General features: G+C 34.4%; 1 protein-coding gene across 2 annotated transcripts in view; it reads right to left on the reverse strand.

Annotated features, from left to right (window-relative positions):
- The window catches only part of dipk1ab (divergent protein kinase domain 1Ab), a 31000-nt gene extending 16095 nt beyond the window's left edge, over positions 1-14905 (reverse strand). Inside the window, exons 1-2 of one of the 2 annotated variants that reach the window (XM_051112156.1) lie at positions 14595-14905; positions 14428-14506 (exon numbers count right to left, since the gene is read on the reverse strand). In XM_051112156.1, coding sequence (XP_050968113.1) covers positions 14428-14506; positions 14595-14740 — 225 coding nt within the window. In that variant the 5' untranslated portion in view covers positions 14741-14905. Of the gene's footprint in view, positions 1-14427; positions 14512-14594 lie in introns of both variants that reach the window. The other variant, XM_051112157.1, reaches the window with a different exon arrangement.
- Between the last annotated feature and the right edge of the window lie 50 nt (positions 14906-14955).

Raw genomic sequence — 14955 nt, forward strand, 5'->3', positions numbered from 1 at the left:
AGCATTTTTACAAATTTTATGTATTATAAATGATCATTATAAATTAATATATTGTCATTACATATTTAAAGATTTGCACCATATGACATTTTCTAAACTGAATTAATTTTGTCATGTCATTAATAAACTGTATTTTGGGATATTTTAAAAGACTGACTAACCTTGGCACACAGTCATGAGAGTCTGCAAGCGTTCTCCCTATGATATAATTTCCTGTTTTTTGCTTTCGCACCACATGACTTTAATGTGTGAGCATGTGACTTAGTTAGTCGTACCTCTTATGATGAGGCAGAGAATCAAAGCAGTTAAGCATAAGCAATTGTCTTAAAATATTTGTTAAAAGATTTTTTAAATAAAAAATAAAAGATTCCACCAACTACTTAAAGTCAATGTAAAATGAAAATTCACCTTATCTATTTTTTAAATGCAAGTTTAATCAAAATGTCATGACTCAATCTGACAATGTTGGCATTTTGGCAGAATTTTCTTATGATGAACATCATTTATTCTGCCCCTTCCTTACATTTTTTTTTTCTTTTCTGATAATCTTTTTTACCCATATGTACATTACAACACAGAAAAAAAGTCTGTCGATACTTTACATTTCCACTTTGCAACTTTATTTTTATTTCAATAACTTTATTCTCAATATTTCATTTTGATAGAGTTGAAAATCAGAAATTAATACTATTATGATGGATTTGTTTCTTACATACATGCAGCTTTTCACTTCACAACATGTTCATTGATGGACTGAGTTGTGCAAATTATTTGTGGATTATTGCAATGCTTTTATCAGCTGTTTGAACTCTCATCCTGACGGCACCCATTCACTGCAGAGGATCAATTGGTGAACAAGTGACGCAATGCTAAATTTCTCCAAATTTGTACAAATATAGTTGCAAACTCATCTAAATCTTGAATGGCCTGAGGGTGGGTTAATTTTCAGCCTTTTTTTTAAATTTTCAGTTATTTATTCATTTTTCCAGCTAATTTTCAGTTAATTTTTGGGTGAACTATTTCTTTAATAGATCCAGATACATCCAAAAAAAAAAAAACAGTGATGTCATTAACACATTAATCTAAGACTCTTCTAACATTTTGTTACAATGCTAGGTCTATGTTATTTATTTATTTATTTACTTACTTATATTCTTAATTCTGACATCAACAAATGGTATTGCAAAAATATTGATTTTATGCAATGGTTTTTAAAAAAGGTTTTTCTGAATGTCTGAGGCCTGGTCCACACATACACAGGTATTTTTATAAACAAATTTTTCCTCCTTTGTTAAAAAAAAAAAAATCTTGTCCGCATGAACACGCAAAAGCACGCTATGAAGCACTGTCAAGAGGATGCCAAACCAACAGGTGGCAATATAAAGCCATGTTGGCCAATCAGAAGCCTGAAAAAAGCGCACACTCCCACATCACAAACCAAAATCTCCGGTTTCACTGGCTATGCGACAATACTGCAACCAGAGTTTCTGAAAATCTTCACTCTGGCAGGAGTTTTCAGAAAGGTTCGGTTTCAGTGACCTGCGTTTGTGTGTGGACAAATGGCCAAACTGCAAACAAATACTTCTGCCCCAAATTTACACTATTGGTTGAGCCAGTTTGCTCTGTTAGATTATGACGTTTAATCAAACAGAGCAATGTTTTGATAGCTCCACAAAGCCACAGTGCTTCTACTTTTCGGGGAAATCAGCCAATTACTGGCTTACTTTTATCTGTCTCTGTATATTTAACTGGGACAGTGGATTGTATTTTGAAATACAAAAGAAATTACACGCTTCAGCTTTAAACGTACAACTAAAAGCCTACCGTCTGTACGCGTGTGGTTCATCTTCTCCACTGCCTTCCCATGAGGATAAGTCTGTCTGCACGTCTATATGCACTCAAGCGTGTATGCACACACGTCTGTTTAAACCAGTAAATACTCTAATCGTTTGGCTCATTGAGACATGCTGTAATGCTCATTGCCAAAATGCATTGTATTCCAGATCGATCCTGGTGAAACAAATGTATCCCTGCTCCATTACAAGTGCAGCACTTCACAAACAAAGCAAACCCACACCTGACCTTTTCAGTCAATGCGGAGAGACATTAATTTCAACTCGGCTAATGTGGCATGTTCATCCTCAGGACAACATCGGCCATCACCAAAGGGAGAGCCGAACAGAAGTAGGTAATGAGAGGTTATTGATTGAGGCTTTGTGTCTGCTTTTCATTAGTGGCTGAGTGAGTGGAGACCAGTGGCTGTGGAAAAGGTGGGCAGAAACAGTGGTATCCCAATGACCCTCAAAGGCTTTCATCTAACATTTTAATCAGAACTGTTGTAAAGACATACAGGCAAAAGGAGTGAGTGTTAAGTGAGGTACTCCACACTTTCAAAGAACCACTGCAATTCTCAATGTTACATTCAACCTCTTATAATGTTAGTCAGGATTTTTGTTTGATAATTTAGTTTTTTCATTTTCGCTTTTACTCTCGCTCTGACCCTGAGAATAAAATTTGTGTGATTTTGCTGTCCAATATTGTTGCCCTGTCATTCAAAATCAGTCCCTTGCAATGCATGCATCACATTGTGACAGGATAAAAGCATTGAAAACTGTTGAGGTTAGAATGAAATGATCGGGGACCTCGTTAAAAATACACCTTAGGCACTTATTCTTATATTGGGAATGTTCGAGAGGACATTCAAAGGGCAGTTTTTTTAAAAAAAGCGTTTCAGAAAAGAAAATTTCATCCATCTATAAATTTGCATGAATCAAAATCATTCACCATTGCAAGTTAGTAGGAGTAGACAAAGGAGCAAGTGCTACACACAACCAGTAGACTACAAATAATTTTTATATCATTATTTCTATATTGTACGGACAGTACTGTTAAAAGTTTGGGTCTGTTCGCTTTTTTAATATTTATTATTTATATTAAAAAATTATAATTTAAGCTGAATTTTCAGCAGCTATTACTTGATTCTTCAGTATCACACAATCCTTCAGAAATTATTCTAATATGCTTTTGAACAATATAATGCATCCTTATTGAGTAAAATATTTTCTTTAGAAAAATATTAGTAAACAAGATAACGATATAGAAAAAAGGGTAACACTTTACAATAAGGTTCGTTAGTTAACATTGGTTAACTACATAATTTAACCTGAACTAAGAATGAACAATACTTCTACAGTATTTATTAATCTTAATGTTAATTTCAGCATTTACTAACGCATTATTAAAATCAAAAGTTGTGCCTATTAACATTAGTTAATGCACTGTGAATTAACATGAACTAACACTAAACTATTGTATTTTCATTAAATAACATTAACAGTGAAAAGCAGTGAAATCAGGTAAAATAGACTAAAATAGTTATTAATAAATAAATAATAAATTACTAATAAATGTATAATTATCAAACTAAAATTGTATGCTCTAAATTATTATTATTTTTTTTTTTTTTTTGCATTTTTTCTCATATTGTACATAAACTGTCTAAAAATCTATTCCAAATAAAAGTATTTTATGTATATAAACCATCAACTGAATATAAAATCTGGGACATTTATCTGTAATGGAAAACACTCATAATATTTTCAAATTCAATCAAAATATGAAGACTTCAGATGCAAAACCAGCTAAATCCATCTGACAGCTTTCTTTAAAAAATGCATTTTTATCAGGCTCAGATGTATAGGTTTCTATGTAAGTACCGGTACTTCTGATTGGGCTGAGACTGGTATTTTAGCGAGTTTGAAGAAAAAGTATTTGATGGAGTATAATATGTGTCGAGAGCATTCACTCAGTATCATTATCTCATTTTTGACCGAGATGGCTTTTAGCTGGTTTTGCATCTGAACTCTTCATGTACAAGCATGGAATTGGCCACCTAAACAAAACAAGATTCCCACAAAAGGTCACTATGGAGTTTATAATAAAAATAAATACTTAATATTTAAAAATAACTTAATTTTCATTGTTTTTTTAGGTCACACCACATCATTTTCAAATAACTACATACCAGCCGTTAAAAAGGTTATTTTTTATGAAGGTTATGAATCTGGATAAATTTAGGCATTTTCCAAAACAAGAGTTACGTACTGATAGTTGCATCACATGATATTTTGACACTTTGAATAATAGAAAAATTACTAATCTTTTTTTGAAAAGCTAAAGTGGGTCTATACATGGGAGAGGTACTTTACATATATGACACCTTTTTTATGCATTTAAACCCATTTTTAACTGAAAAAAATGCAGTCAGACAGAAAAAGTAGGTGTCACGTCATTAAAGGAGAAGTCCATCCAAAACAAAGATTTACATATAATGTACTCACCCCCTTGTCATCCAAGATGTTCATGTCTTTCTTTCTTCAGTCGTAAAGAAATTATGTTTTTTAAGGAAAAAAATTCAGCATTTTTTTTCCATATAATCGATATGGTGCCCCAAAAGGCAGTTTAAATGCGGCTTCAAACAATCCCAAATGCGGCTGTAAATGATCCCAGCTGAGAAAGAAGGGTCTTATCTAGCGAAACGATCGGTTATTTTCATAAAAATAATACAATTTATATACTTTTTAATGTCAGATGCTCATCTTGTCTTATTCTGCCTGGACTGTTTTTGTCCAGTTTGTGTCAGTTAGAGTATGTCGAAAAATCCTATATCGTCCTATATCGCTGTTTTACCTTTTTTGTTAAGGGTGTTTGATCTTCTTTGCATGTTCACTTTGCAAAGACTGGGTCAGTACTTCTGTAGTGATGTAGGATGATTTTGAAATGATTTTTGAAGTTGAGGGAGAAAATACAATTGGAGTTTTTTGACATACCCTAACTGTCTTGAACCAGAATACACAGAGTTCAACTAGAGCAAGGCAAGACAAGTATTCAAGTAAAAAGTATTTAAATTGTATTTTTTTAATGAAAAGAACCAATAATATAAATAACGCTAGGATCGTTTAAAACCGCATTTGGGATCGTTTGAAGCCGCACTTAAACTGCATTTTGGAAGTTCAAAATTGGGGCACCATATCAGTCCATGCAGAAATGTTTTCCTCAAAAAACATAACTTCTTTACGATTGAAGAAAGAAAGACATGAACATCTTGGATTACAAGGGGGTGAGTACATTATATGTGAATCCTTGTTTTGGAAGTGGACTTCTCCTTTAACCCATTAATATGTATTTCAAAACCAACTAATGAGAATTGGTACCTAAAATAGTGTTACCAAAAAAAAGGAAAATGAATAATAGTAGTTCCCCTGCTTCACTGTGACTGTGACTGTGCAGGTCAGGTTTATGAATACCAAATAAGCATCACTGACATGCAAATGTGGGCAGTCATATGTTAATGTATTCATGTAGCTGACGTCAGAAAGTTATTAAAATTACAAGACATTCTTGCAGTTTAGTTTTAATAGATGGTTTATTTGAAATGGGACAAGACATTTTGAGTTATGCAACTCTTTCATTCCAAGGGCAAACCAAGGGAAATTTATGATGTCCGAAGGGCCCCTGTAAACAATTTACCAAGACTGAAGTCACAAAACTGATGTAAATGGATGTGCTATCTATCGTTTTCTTGAATCTTCTGAATAAGCAATAAATCACTTGGTTTCTGGAATCTGACTGGCGATTAAATATGCCAAAGGCAGAAATGTAAATGTGAACGTAAAAGATTACACTGTCTCCCCTAAGGCTTTGACAGCTTGTTTGGTTTGACAGCAGTGTCTCTATTCCATATGAGACTAACCGCAGAGGGACCAACAGTTGATAGGTCTTCAGAAGCTTACTATGTAATCAACCTCCTAGTGCCCACAGCTTCAAACATTACTCTTCGCTCTCTAAAAGCCTGGCCTTCAATTTCAGGTACTCTGCCATACATAATAGGAATATGGAGCATGTCTGTTGCTTTTAATCCTCAAACCCCTCAGTGGCTTGTGAGAGATGATAGGACGGAAGAAGCGGATCAAGTGGGGGAGAATTTTTGCACTGACACTTGTTTTCATAGCTTGCTCTCTACTCATCCATAATTCATGATCTTAAAGCGATTTCTTGCTGCCTTCTCCCTAATGCCCCCCTCCCTTTCAGACCAATGAATGACAGATAGATGGAGAAAGCACCAAAAAGAGCAAGGAAAAGTGACAAAGACAGACCAGGAGTGAGAGAAAGATGGCTGCTGTCACGCATGACCTCAAAAACAAGAAGGGTTTTTGATGACCTGAACTGTGGAGAAAACATTTACAAGAATATTCCCTCTCTAAAGGAAATATATGGCATGAAGAACAAGAAAAGGCTTCTCTGGTGCATTATAAGTTCCCGCTCTCCCTCTCTCTCTGTTTCTCTGCTCCCAAGCGGCGGCGTTCTGATGGAAGCAGACGTCACACAGGCACTGCAGGTCTAATTTGACTCATCTCTTTGAGAACAACCAGCAATCAGGCACCCCATCCCGTTTCTCTCACTCCTGTTGCCCCATGGGACACATCCATCTACACACTGACTCAACACTGCAACAGTCCAAAATGTTTACATCAACCTAACTGCTGGAGCTCAGGAAGGTTGTGATTCAGGGTGACTAAAGCAGTCCGGATTCATATGAAAAAAAAAACATGACTAATGTGAAATGACGATCAGTTGCTCCTTGTTTCACTGCGCAGTGATGTGTGACTTCAACAGCAACAAATAATCTAGACACAGCAACATCTTGTTCACTGTATTACAAGCTGTCGTTTCAAAACAGCTGTTCTTTTATAAGACAGGAAGGCTTAGGTCACATATGTTTGTTTTTTTCCCACGCAGTGCTCGGGATCAGATTAAATCCCAATACTTATCAAAAATAACTGAAGGTATGTATGTAATTTATTTATTTTATTATACACATATAGGCTGATTGGGAGATGTTGCAGTTCCAAAATGTTTCCCATCAGACCCAAATAAATTTAAACTTGCCTTCATTACTGAAGTGAACATTAGACCAGTTCTCCTCTCTCCACACAACATGTTCCTTAGCAAAGGTGAGCTTTGCCTTTTGATTTTGATGAAAGGCTTGGTCACTTCTCTTAAACATGCTGAGACAGACCTTTACCCTGTTTAGCACTGAACTGGCTAGCAATTCCAGCTGCAGTGTTGAACCAATTCCCCATTGAGAGTCTCTGCATTTTCCTGTGTTCTTGTGCATTTGTCTTATATGGACAACCAGCCTTTTTGGGAGACTTGAATGAATTAGTGTCATTGTGAATCTGCAATATTTGCAAAATCACAGATTTGGAATGACCAGCTTCTCTTGCAATGACTAAAAATTTCATCCCTTTGGCCTTCATCAGGACAGCCTTCTGTCGCAGTTTAAGTCTCCATCTTGCAATCTCAATAAATAAATAGGGTTTGTCGTATAATTAAGGAAAATAGCACTAGGTACCAGATTAACACCAATAACTTGAAGGTATCTGTAAGTGTTCTTTAATTTTGTGTTCTTATTCAAATCTCTCATTTAAGTTTTTATACAGTGCTTTAGAACACAATTAATTTATGAAATATGCTTAATAAACTGCCCTTCTTCTCTTGTTAGGATTACTTCAAATAGGACTAAGCAGTGGCCTTTAAATTTAGGAAATTATAGGTTGTTCTCTTTGATCTCCACTGTAGATAGATAGATCTCTCTAAATATATACATATATAAAAATATAGAGTATATATAGAGTTTATTTGCAGAAAAAAATATTTTACTGCAGTTAAACTGCAGTTTGATTAAGATAAATTGGAATGCACAATGAAAAATCTAAAAAAAAAATTTTGAAAAGTTATCTGTGAGTTATCTGTTTTTGCAAATGAACTCTTTTATTATATATATGTATGACCCTGGACCACAAAACCAGTCATAAGGGTCAAGTTTTTGAAATTGAGATTTATACAAAAAAAATCGCCTTTAAAGTTGTACAAATGAAGTTCTTAGCAATGCATATTACTAATCAAAAATTAAGTTTTGATATTTTTATGGTAGGAAATTTACAAAATATCTTCATGGAACATGATCTTTATCTTAATATCCTAATGAATACGAAAAAACAATCATTTTGACCCATATAATGTATTGTTGGTTATTGCTACAAATATACCCGTTCTACTTATAGCTGGTTTTATGGTCCAGGCTCACATATATAATTTTACATTTACATAATTGTTTGCTTTAGTACTGTATATGTGTGTGTTTGTGTAATATATTAATATATTTAATATATTATATATCATTTTTAAAATATGATTTTAAATATAAGAAAAAAAAATTACTTTGCAGAGAGAATGAGATATAGTCTCATTTGAAAGACATTGTAGTGTGAATTTAATCTACAAATGATCAAGAATTTTAGATTTAAGACCCTAAAATAACTCACCATAATAATATACTACACACTCAAACTGTCTTCCTGCTGTCCTTATAATATATATTTGATATATTTAAATATGACCTCATTTAGCATGTGACACAGTTCCTCTGGGCTGCACTGGAAGCAAAGAGGGCCAGCCTGACACTCATAGTAAATAGGAGACCTGGTTTTTTATTCCCACAAGAACAAAATGGAGGAGAATGGCCGTCTGACTGTGACAAAACCCTAAACGGTGCTGAAATATGGCCAAAATGAGGACCAGGTTTCTTGTTTGCAATCTAATATTAGGTTAAACTCTAAAAAATACTGTACAGTAGGTTAGCTACACAAGAAAAAAACTAGGTAGGACAACAGAGGAATTAAAACAGTTTACACAGAAACTGAGTGGGCACAAGCAATTTTCAAGCTCTTTTCTGATGCACTAAAATCCTTTAAGCTTAAAGGCATCTAAGATCTTGTTTCATCAAATGAAATCTAGATATAGCAATCCTCTGCTCATACCACACCATGATATCATATGGTTTTATCCAAAATAATCAAACAGTGAGTCAGCCAAGTAAGAAACACGGACATATCTGCAAACATTTCTCTGGGCATGTGGCTTGATACAACTGTTTCAACAAATCACTGCTTGCAATGCATGGAACTGCAATGCAGTATATTTGGACTCTATGACTAACACCAAAACAGCTGATACTTTGTCATGCACTTACGTATGAAAAGTGTAATGAAACTAATCCAGGGTGAGAATTGAGTGAAGAAATGTTCTGTCCTATGGGACCGGAGTCTGAGAAGTCTACAATAAACTGCAATGAAGTAACTGTGTCATTTTGTATTGGGCTGCTCATATTACTTTCCCCTCTTGTCCTTGATAACTGAAAGTTTGTCTGGACTTGTTGTCTGAAGGTTCCCTATGGAGACTTTTCTGAATGTCCTCTTTCCCTCATGGCTGGGTGGTCACAGTGTTTTAGTCCTCAACCTTTGAAAAAAGGATTTTAAGGTCTCGGGAAACCTGCACAAGAGTAGCCTGTCACAGAAGACTTTTGACATCTAGGTCTATGAAAAAAGGAGTCCAAAAAAAGAGAAAAATCTTTTAACAATTATTAATAATTTAATCTTTTTAAGTTGGTTTTATGGGGATTTGTTTAAATTAAATGGCAAGGAATAATCATCATGTAACAGGCATAATATAAATATAAATGCTAAAAAGCTTTTGAATATAATATTTCATGTTGAAAAGCACAGATTCCACAAATTAATTTCAGTTATATCATCATCGTGTGTTTTCAGAATTTACTTTTCCATTTCATAAAAAGGTCAAATTATCTGATATTTTACACAGTTATTATTCTTTCAATGCATGATGTTTGTATGACTTTGATTTTTAAAGAAAATGTATCTTTTTAATTAGATATTTAAGATTTTCTTCAATATGTATGTATTCAATATGTTCTTCACTTTGAAATATTTAATGTTATGTTCCCCCCACAATTTAAAAATGTATTTAAGAATTATATTACAGAAGGTTCAAACACTCACTGAAGCTTCCGGAAGGAAACGCAATGCATTAAGAGTCTGGGGGTGAAAACTTTTTGAAGTTGAAAATCAGGGTAAATGTAACTTTTTGTCTTCTGGTGAACATGTAAGTATCTTCTGTAGCCTCTGAAGTGCACTACTAATTAAATATATATATATATATATATAGATATAGATACATATATGCAAAATAAGAAAAATGTACACATCTCCATTCTCTTCAAAAGTTTTCACCCCCCGTCTCTTAATGCATGGTTTTTCCTTCTGGACTATGAGTGAACATTTGAACCTTGTGTAATAGTTGCATATGAGTCTCTCAGTTGTCCACAGTGTGAAAAGATGGATCTCAAAGTCATACATTAATTTTTTCTGAAGAACAGCACATAGTTTAACTGTCCAGGACAAACAACAGACTCATGAACAATTATCACCAAACAAAAAAAACACAGCTGTGGATCATTCAGGTAAGAACACAGTATTAGGAATCAAGGGGATGTAAACTTTTGAACCCATCTTTATAAATTCAACTATTATTTTTATATGTGGACTTTATGTGAACATCTTTTATGTGAAATATCTTATTCAGGTCAGTATTAAATAAACAATAACATGCATTTTGTATTATCCATCTTATTTCGATTAAATAATTAACATTTTTAATGATTCTGACAGGGGGTGTAAACTTTTGACCTCATCTGTACATGCATATACATAAATTTTCATTACAGAAGATATATATTTGAGTCATTTTATAATTGTATTGTATTTCTAAATAGATTTTAAAAATTGGACAAAATGATCTGTTTTTTGTAAAGATGCAGATGTCTAGATTCAATTATAATTCAGCAAGAATGAAAAGCAAAGCATAAATCTGTGTTCACATATATTATATTTAGCTGAATCTCGCTGCAGCTTTCTGTATCTGAAATACGTGAATCATCCCTCTGACTGAGAAAAATGTAGACCAGAAAGCCTCACCTCCAGAACAAGTACTATTGTGTCCTGAAGCATTTAGTCTCAGTAACCTCGTGAATTTTATGAGGCAAGCTAATTCATTCCATATAATGTTTGAGCATAAAGCAGTTATAATAAATTCTCTGAGCACATGACCTCTAAACAGATAAACTAAAGCATTGTACTGTAGATAAAATATGTAGATAAAATAAAGCATTGTATTCAGAGTTCATCCATTTAGAGAGGACAGTATAGCTCCAGAGGACAAAGTATCACAGCAGATAGGGCATATAAACAGATTAATAATATAATATGGCTCCTATATTTTCTATAAAAAATGAAATCTGCTCTGGGAGCATCAGTATTTAAAAGAGAGGCTGTAATTTGAACTATACTTAAAATGGATAAAAGAAATGAAATTGAAGTCTTGTTCACAGGGAGCAGCCACCAGTGCTTTAAACTAATATAGTGTGCAATGACCAGTACAAAGCAGTGACTATCTGCCTCTAAAATTCATTTTGCTCACAAAAAAGCACATATTTCACATTCATGTTCACTCTCTCCATCAATCTTTCACTTGGGCAAGAAAACACCAGACAGCAAGCCAGACTCTGGGTGTGAGGACAGTCAGAGCTGAGGAAGTCTCAGTAAGCTGCTGAAAGCATGCAGGATTACGGTCTTCAGAAAATAAACAAAATGCTTAAAAGAGGGCTGACGTCCTGGTCTCAACCGCTCAGCCCTCACACCACAACGACAACAGCATTTCCTTCATTTTGAGGGATGTAAAAAACTAAAATAACTGTATTTCCATAAAGAATTACCATTAATCCCAGGTTTCACCTTGTAACACAAGACTTTGTCAGCTAAAAAAAAAATGTGTATATTTCACACAAACAACACACACTGAAAAAAATCTGTAAAAATGGGTCACAATGTACTGTAGTAATATAAAAGATTTTTCCATACAGATTTTTTTTCACAGGTGTTTCACCTCTATTTTGCATTTTGGGCTTCATCGCATTGTGATTTACAGAAATGTCTGTAAAATTAATGGATAATGTCCATTTATTTCATTTTGAATTTTTAAATTAATTAATGTATTTATTTCCACGATGTAGAACAGATGGGCGAATTATGAGCTGGTTCAAAGTCAGAGCTGAAAAAACGTGTAGTGCAAATTGTATAATACCCAAGGTACACATTTCTTGTAAAAGTGCGGTTAATTCTCATTTTCAGAAACTTTTGGAATATTTTCCTCTCCCCAAATGTGTCACTACCGAAACATTAATATATAATTTAATAAGAAGGGTTATATTGGCCAGTTAAGTACATTTTCCTTCTAAATATATATTTATTTCTAGCTTTTGCAAATGTTTTCAGAGAAAAATAAATTGATAACAATTACAACTTTATCAATATTTTAAGTGTGATTTATGAGGTTTGTTGTATTTTGAATCCAGTTTTTCTTTGTAAAAGGCAAAAAGTTGATCATACTGATTTGAAACGGAAAAGGATGCGCATTCATTTGAATATATACTGAACCAAACACTATCATAACATCTTAGCTGATAATTCAAGAAAATTTTATTTTTGACAAAACATCCCATGTTTTGGTACTAAAACACTAAAACATACTAAAATACTAAAAATTTGCATAACTGTACTAAAATTTTGGTTATTTCCCCCAAATAAAGAATTATGTGTTCCCTTTTGTCACCACCAAAACAATGATGACATGTTTTGACAAAGACTACCGAGATGCCACCAAATATTTTGGTAGTGACTGTTTTTGTAGTGACAATTTTATGAGATAACACCCAAAAAAACAAAGAAGTTACTACCGAAACATTTTGTGGCGTTTCTGTTTTGGTACTGACAATTTAAGTACTTTTGAACCTACAAAGACATGATTAGCCACATACAGATGATAATTCCGCAAACAACTACAAATGCAAGTTTCAAACAGAGATGGCGACAAAGAGGCAAAACTTACAGATTGCAAAAAATAGTCCATGTGACATCAGTGTTATAACCGCAACGTTATTAAGCTGCGAGAATACTTTTTGTGCACAAAGAAAATAAGAATAATTACTTCATTCAACAATTTCTTTTCTTCCACATCAGTCTCCACCACATTGTTATAATAAGTCCTTATTTTTGCTTTCTTTGTGCTTATAAAGTATTCTCGAAGCTTCATAACATTACGGTTGAGCCACTGATGTTACATGGACTATTTTAATGATATCCTTACTACCTTTCTGGGCAGTTTGAACATTTTAGTTGCATTGCTGTCTATGCAGGGTCAGAAAGTTCTTGGATTTCATCTGTGTTCTGAAGATGAACAAAGGACTGACGGTTTTGGAACAACATGAAGGTGAGTAGCCTAATTAATCCGACTATTCCGATTATTAGCACAGGTCCTGCTAATAGGTGATATTTGAAGCCTACATATCTACATGTTTTAAAAGCCTTAATAATTTGCTGCCAATAAATGATAAAAATATTCATATAAGCATAAACAAGTTGGTTTTTATAATACCGTGAATGTGATTTTATAACATTTCATAAGCACTTGTTAAAAACGTTGTACAGTGCACACTTTAAAATAAAAAAGGAGTTGTGGTTTGTCAGACCAATTTATGTGCAATTAGTACAGTCCAAGTACTATCCACATGTCAAGGGTGGAAATAGTAAAAGCACTTAATGTCACACCCGGCACATGGGCTCTGCAGTAACATCAGTCTGCACCTTCACTTTGCTACTGTTAGTAGCTATTATATACTAAAATGTAGTATTTTATTATTATTCTTTTAATATTTCAGTGGAATATGACATCAAAACATTAGCAAAACTCTGCAGAAGCCTGATAAAGACTCCCACAAGTAGGCTAGATGTCCCTGAAAAGACTTCAGCAGTGCAACTAGGTTTATTATTCTCTTGAGTTAAATACATATGAGCTTCTATTGACGTTATTGAGTATTAATAGAAGTGTAAAATGAGGTCGTCAATCTTTGACGCACATGAACACAGCGCCCCGACGAGTTTGGGAATTCATGGTTTATATTTTGCATTACATTCTTGACAGGGAAGAAAAATGTTTTCAGCAGGACTATAAAAATGTTATACAGCAGCGCGGTTGCTACAGCAACGACTGACCCGACGATGGATAAAACGCAGCAACATCAGTTTCATCCATCACATCCATAAAATCCACAAGAGAACAGCAACCAATACAGTTGCGAACATGGCATTTCGGTATTTTTAGTAGGAGAAAATATTAAAATGAGGCTCACAGGTCGAAAAAAATGACTGAAAAGAGCGCGCTCGACGCATTCAGTCGTTGTACTAGAGCTGGTTAGATGGAGTGAAGCTTTAGGAAGAGATGAAGCCTTCAAAAACTTCAGAGTCCAAACGGGATAACAGCGTCCCCGCCTCGTTCATTCAAATCTCACGCACAAATTATTCCAAGTGCACATATGGTTATTTAAGCGAAAAGCTCGGTGCAATTTATGAACAAGTTAGCCTACACGCGATGTTTATTTACGCGACGTCTTACCTGGATATAGACGGGTCGCTTCAGCCAGATCCACGGTATCAGACCCCGTGCCATGATTGAAACACCACATTTCACAGCACTAACCTACCACAAACACATCATTAGTGTTCGGTGAAAGCTCTTTAGATAATGACAAAACATAAAATGCAGTGAACAGTGTCCTTTACCAAGCCAAGGTCTTTCTCGCCATGGGGAGAGAGGAGGATGAAGAGTGTGTGAGGCTCCTCGGGCGCGACGAGCAACATCTGCGCTCACATCCACTGGATGAGCTCGCGTTCTTCTGCACGAGAGACCACGCGAACCAGTCGCACATTTTATGACAACCTAATAAAGACTGAGGAAGTTTGTGCACATTTGTAAGGCTTTGGTGATATCAGTGTCGTTTGAAAAAAGAAATAAGTATATAAAATAAAAATCCAGATAAGAAGGTGAGTGACTAATGTGAGTGGTCAATATTTTGCTCCAAATAAGGTCAGATCAGTGTGTGTTAAAAACAGCCCAGCGCTGGGTGAAATATAGACGATTTGA

This window comes from Labeo rohita, chromosome 6 (genome assembly GCF_022985175.1).
Source record: "Labeo rohita strain BAU-BD-2019 chromosome 6, IGBB_LRoh.1.0, whole genome shotgun sequence".
Lineage (NCBI taxonomy): Eukaryota > Metazoa > Chordata > Actinopteri > Cypriniformes > Cyprinidae > Labeo > Labeo rohita.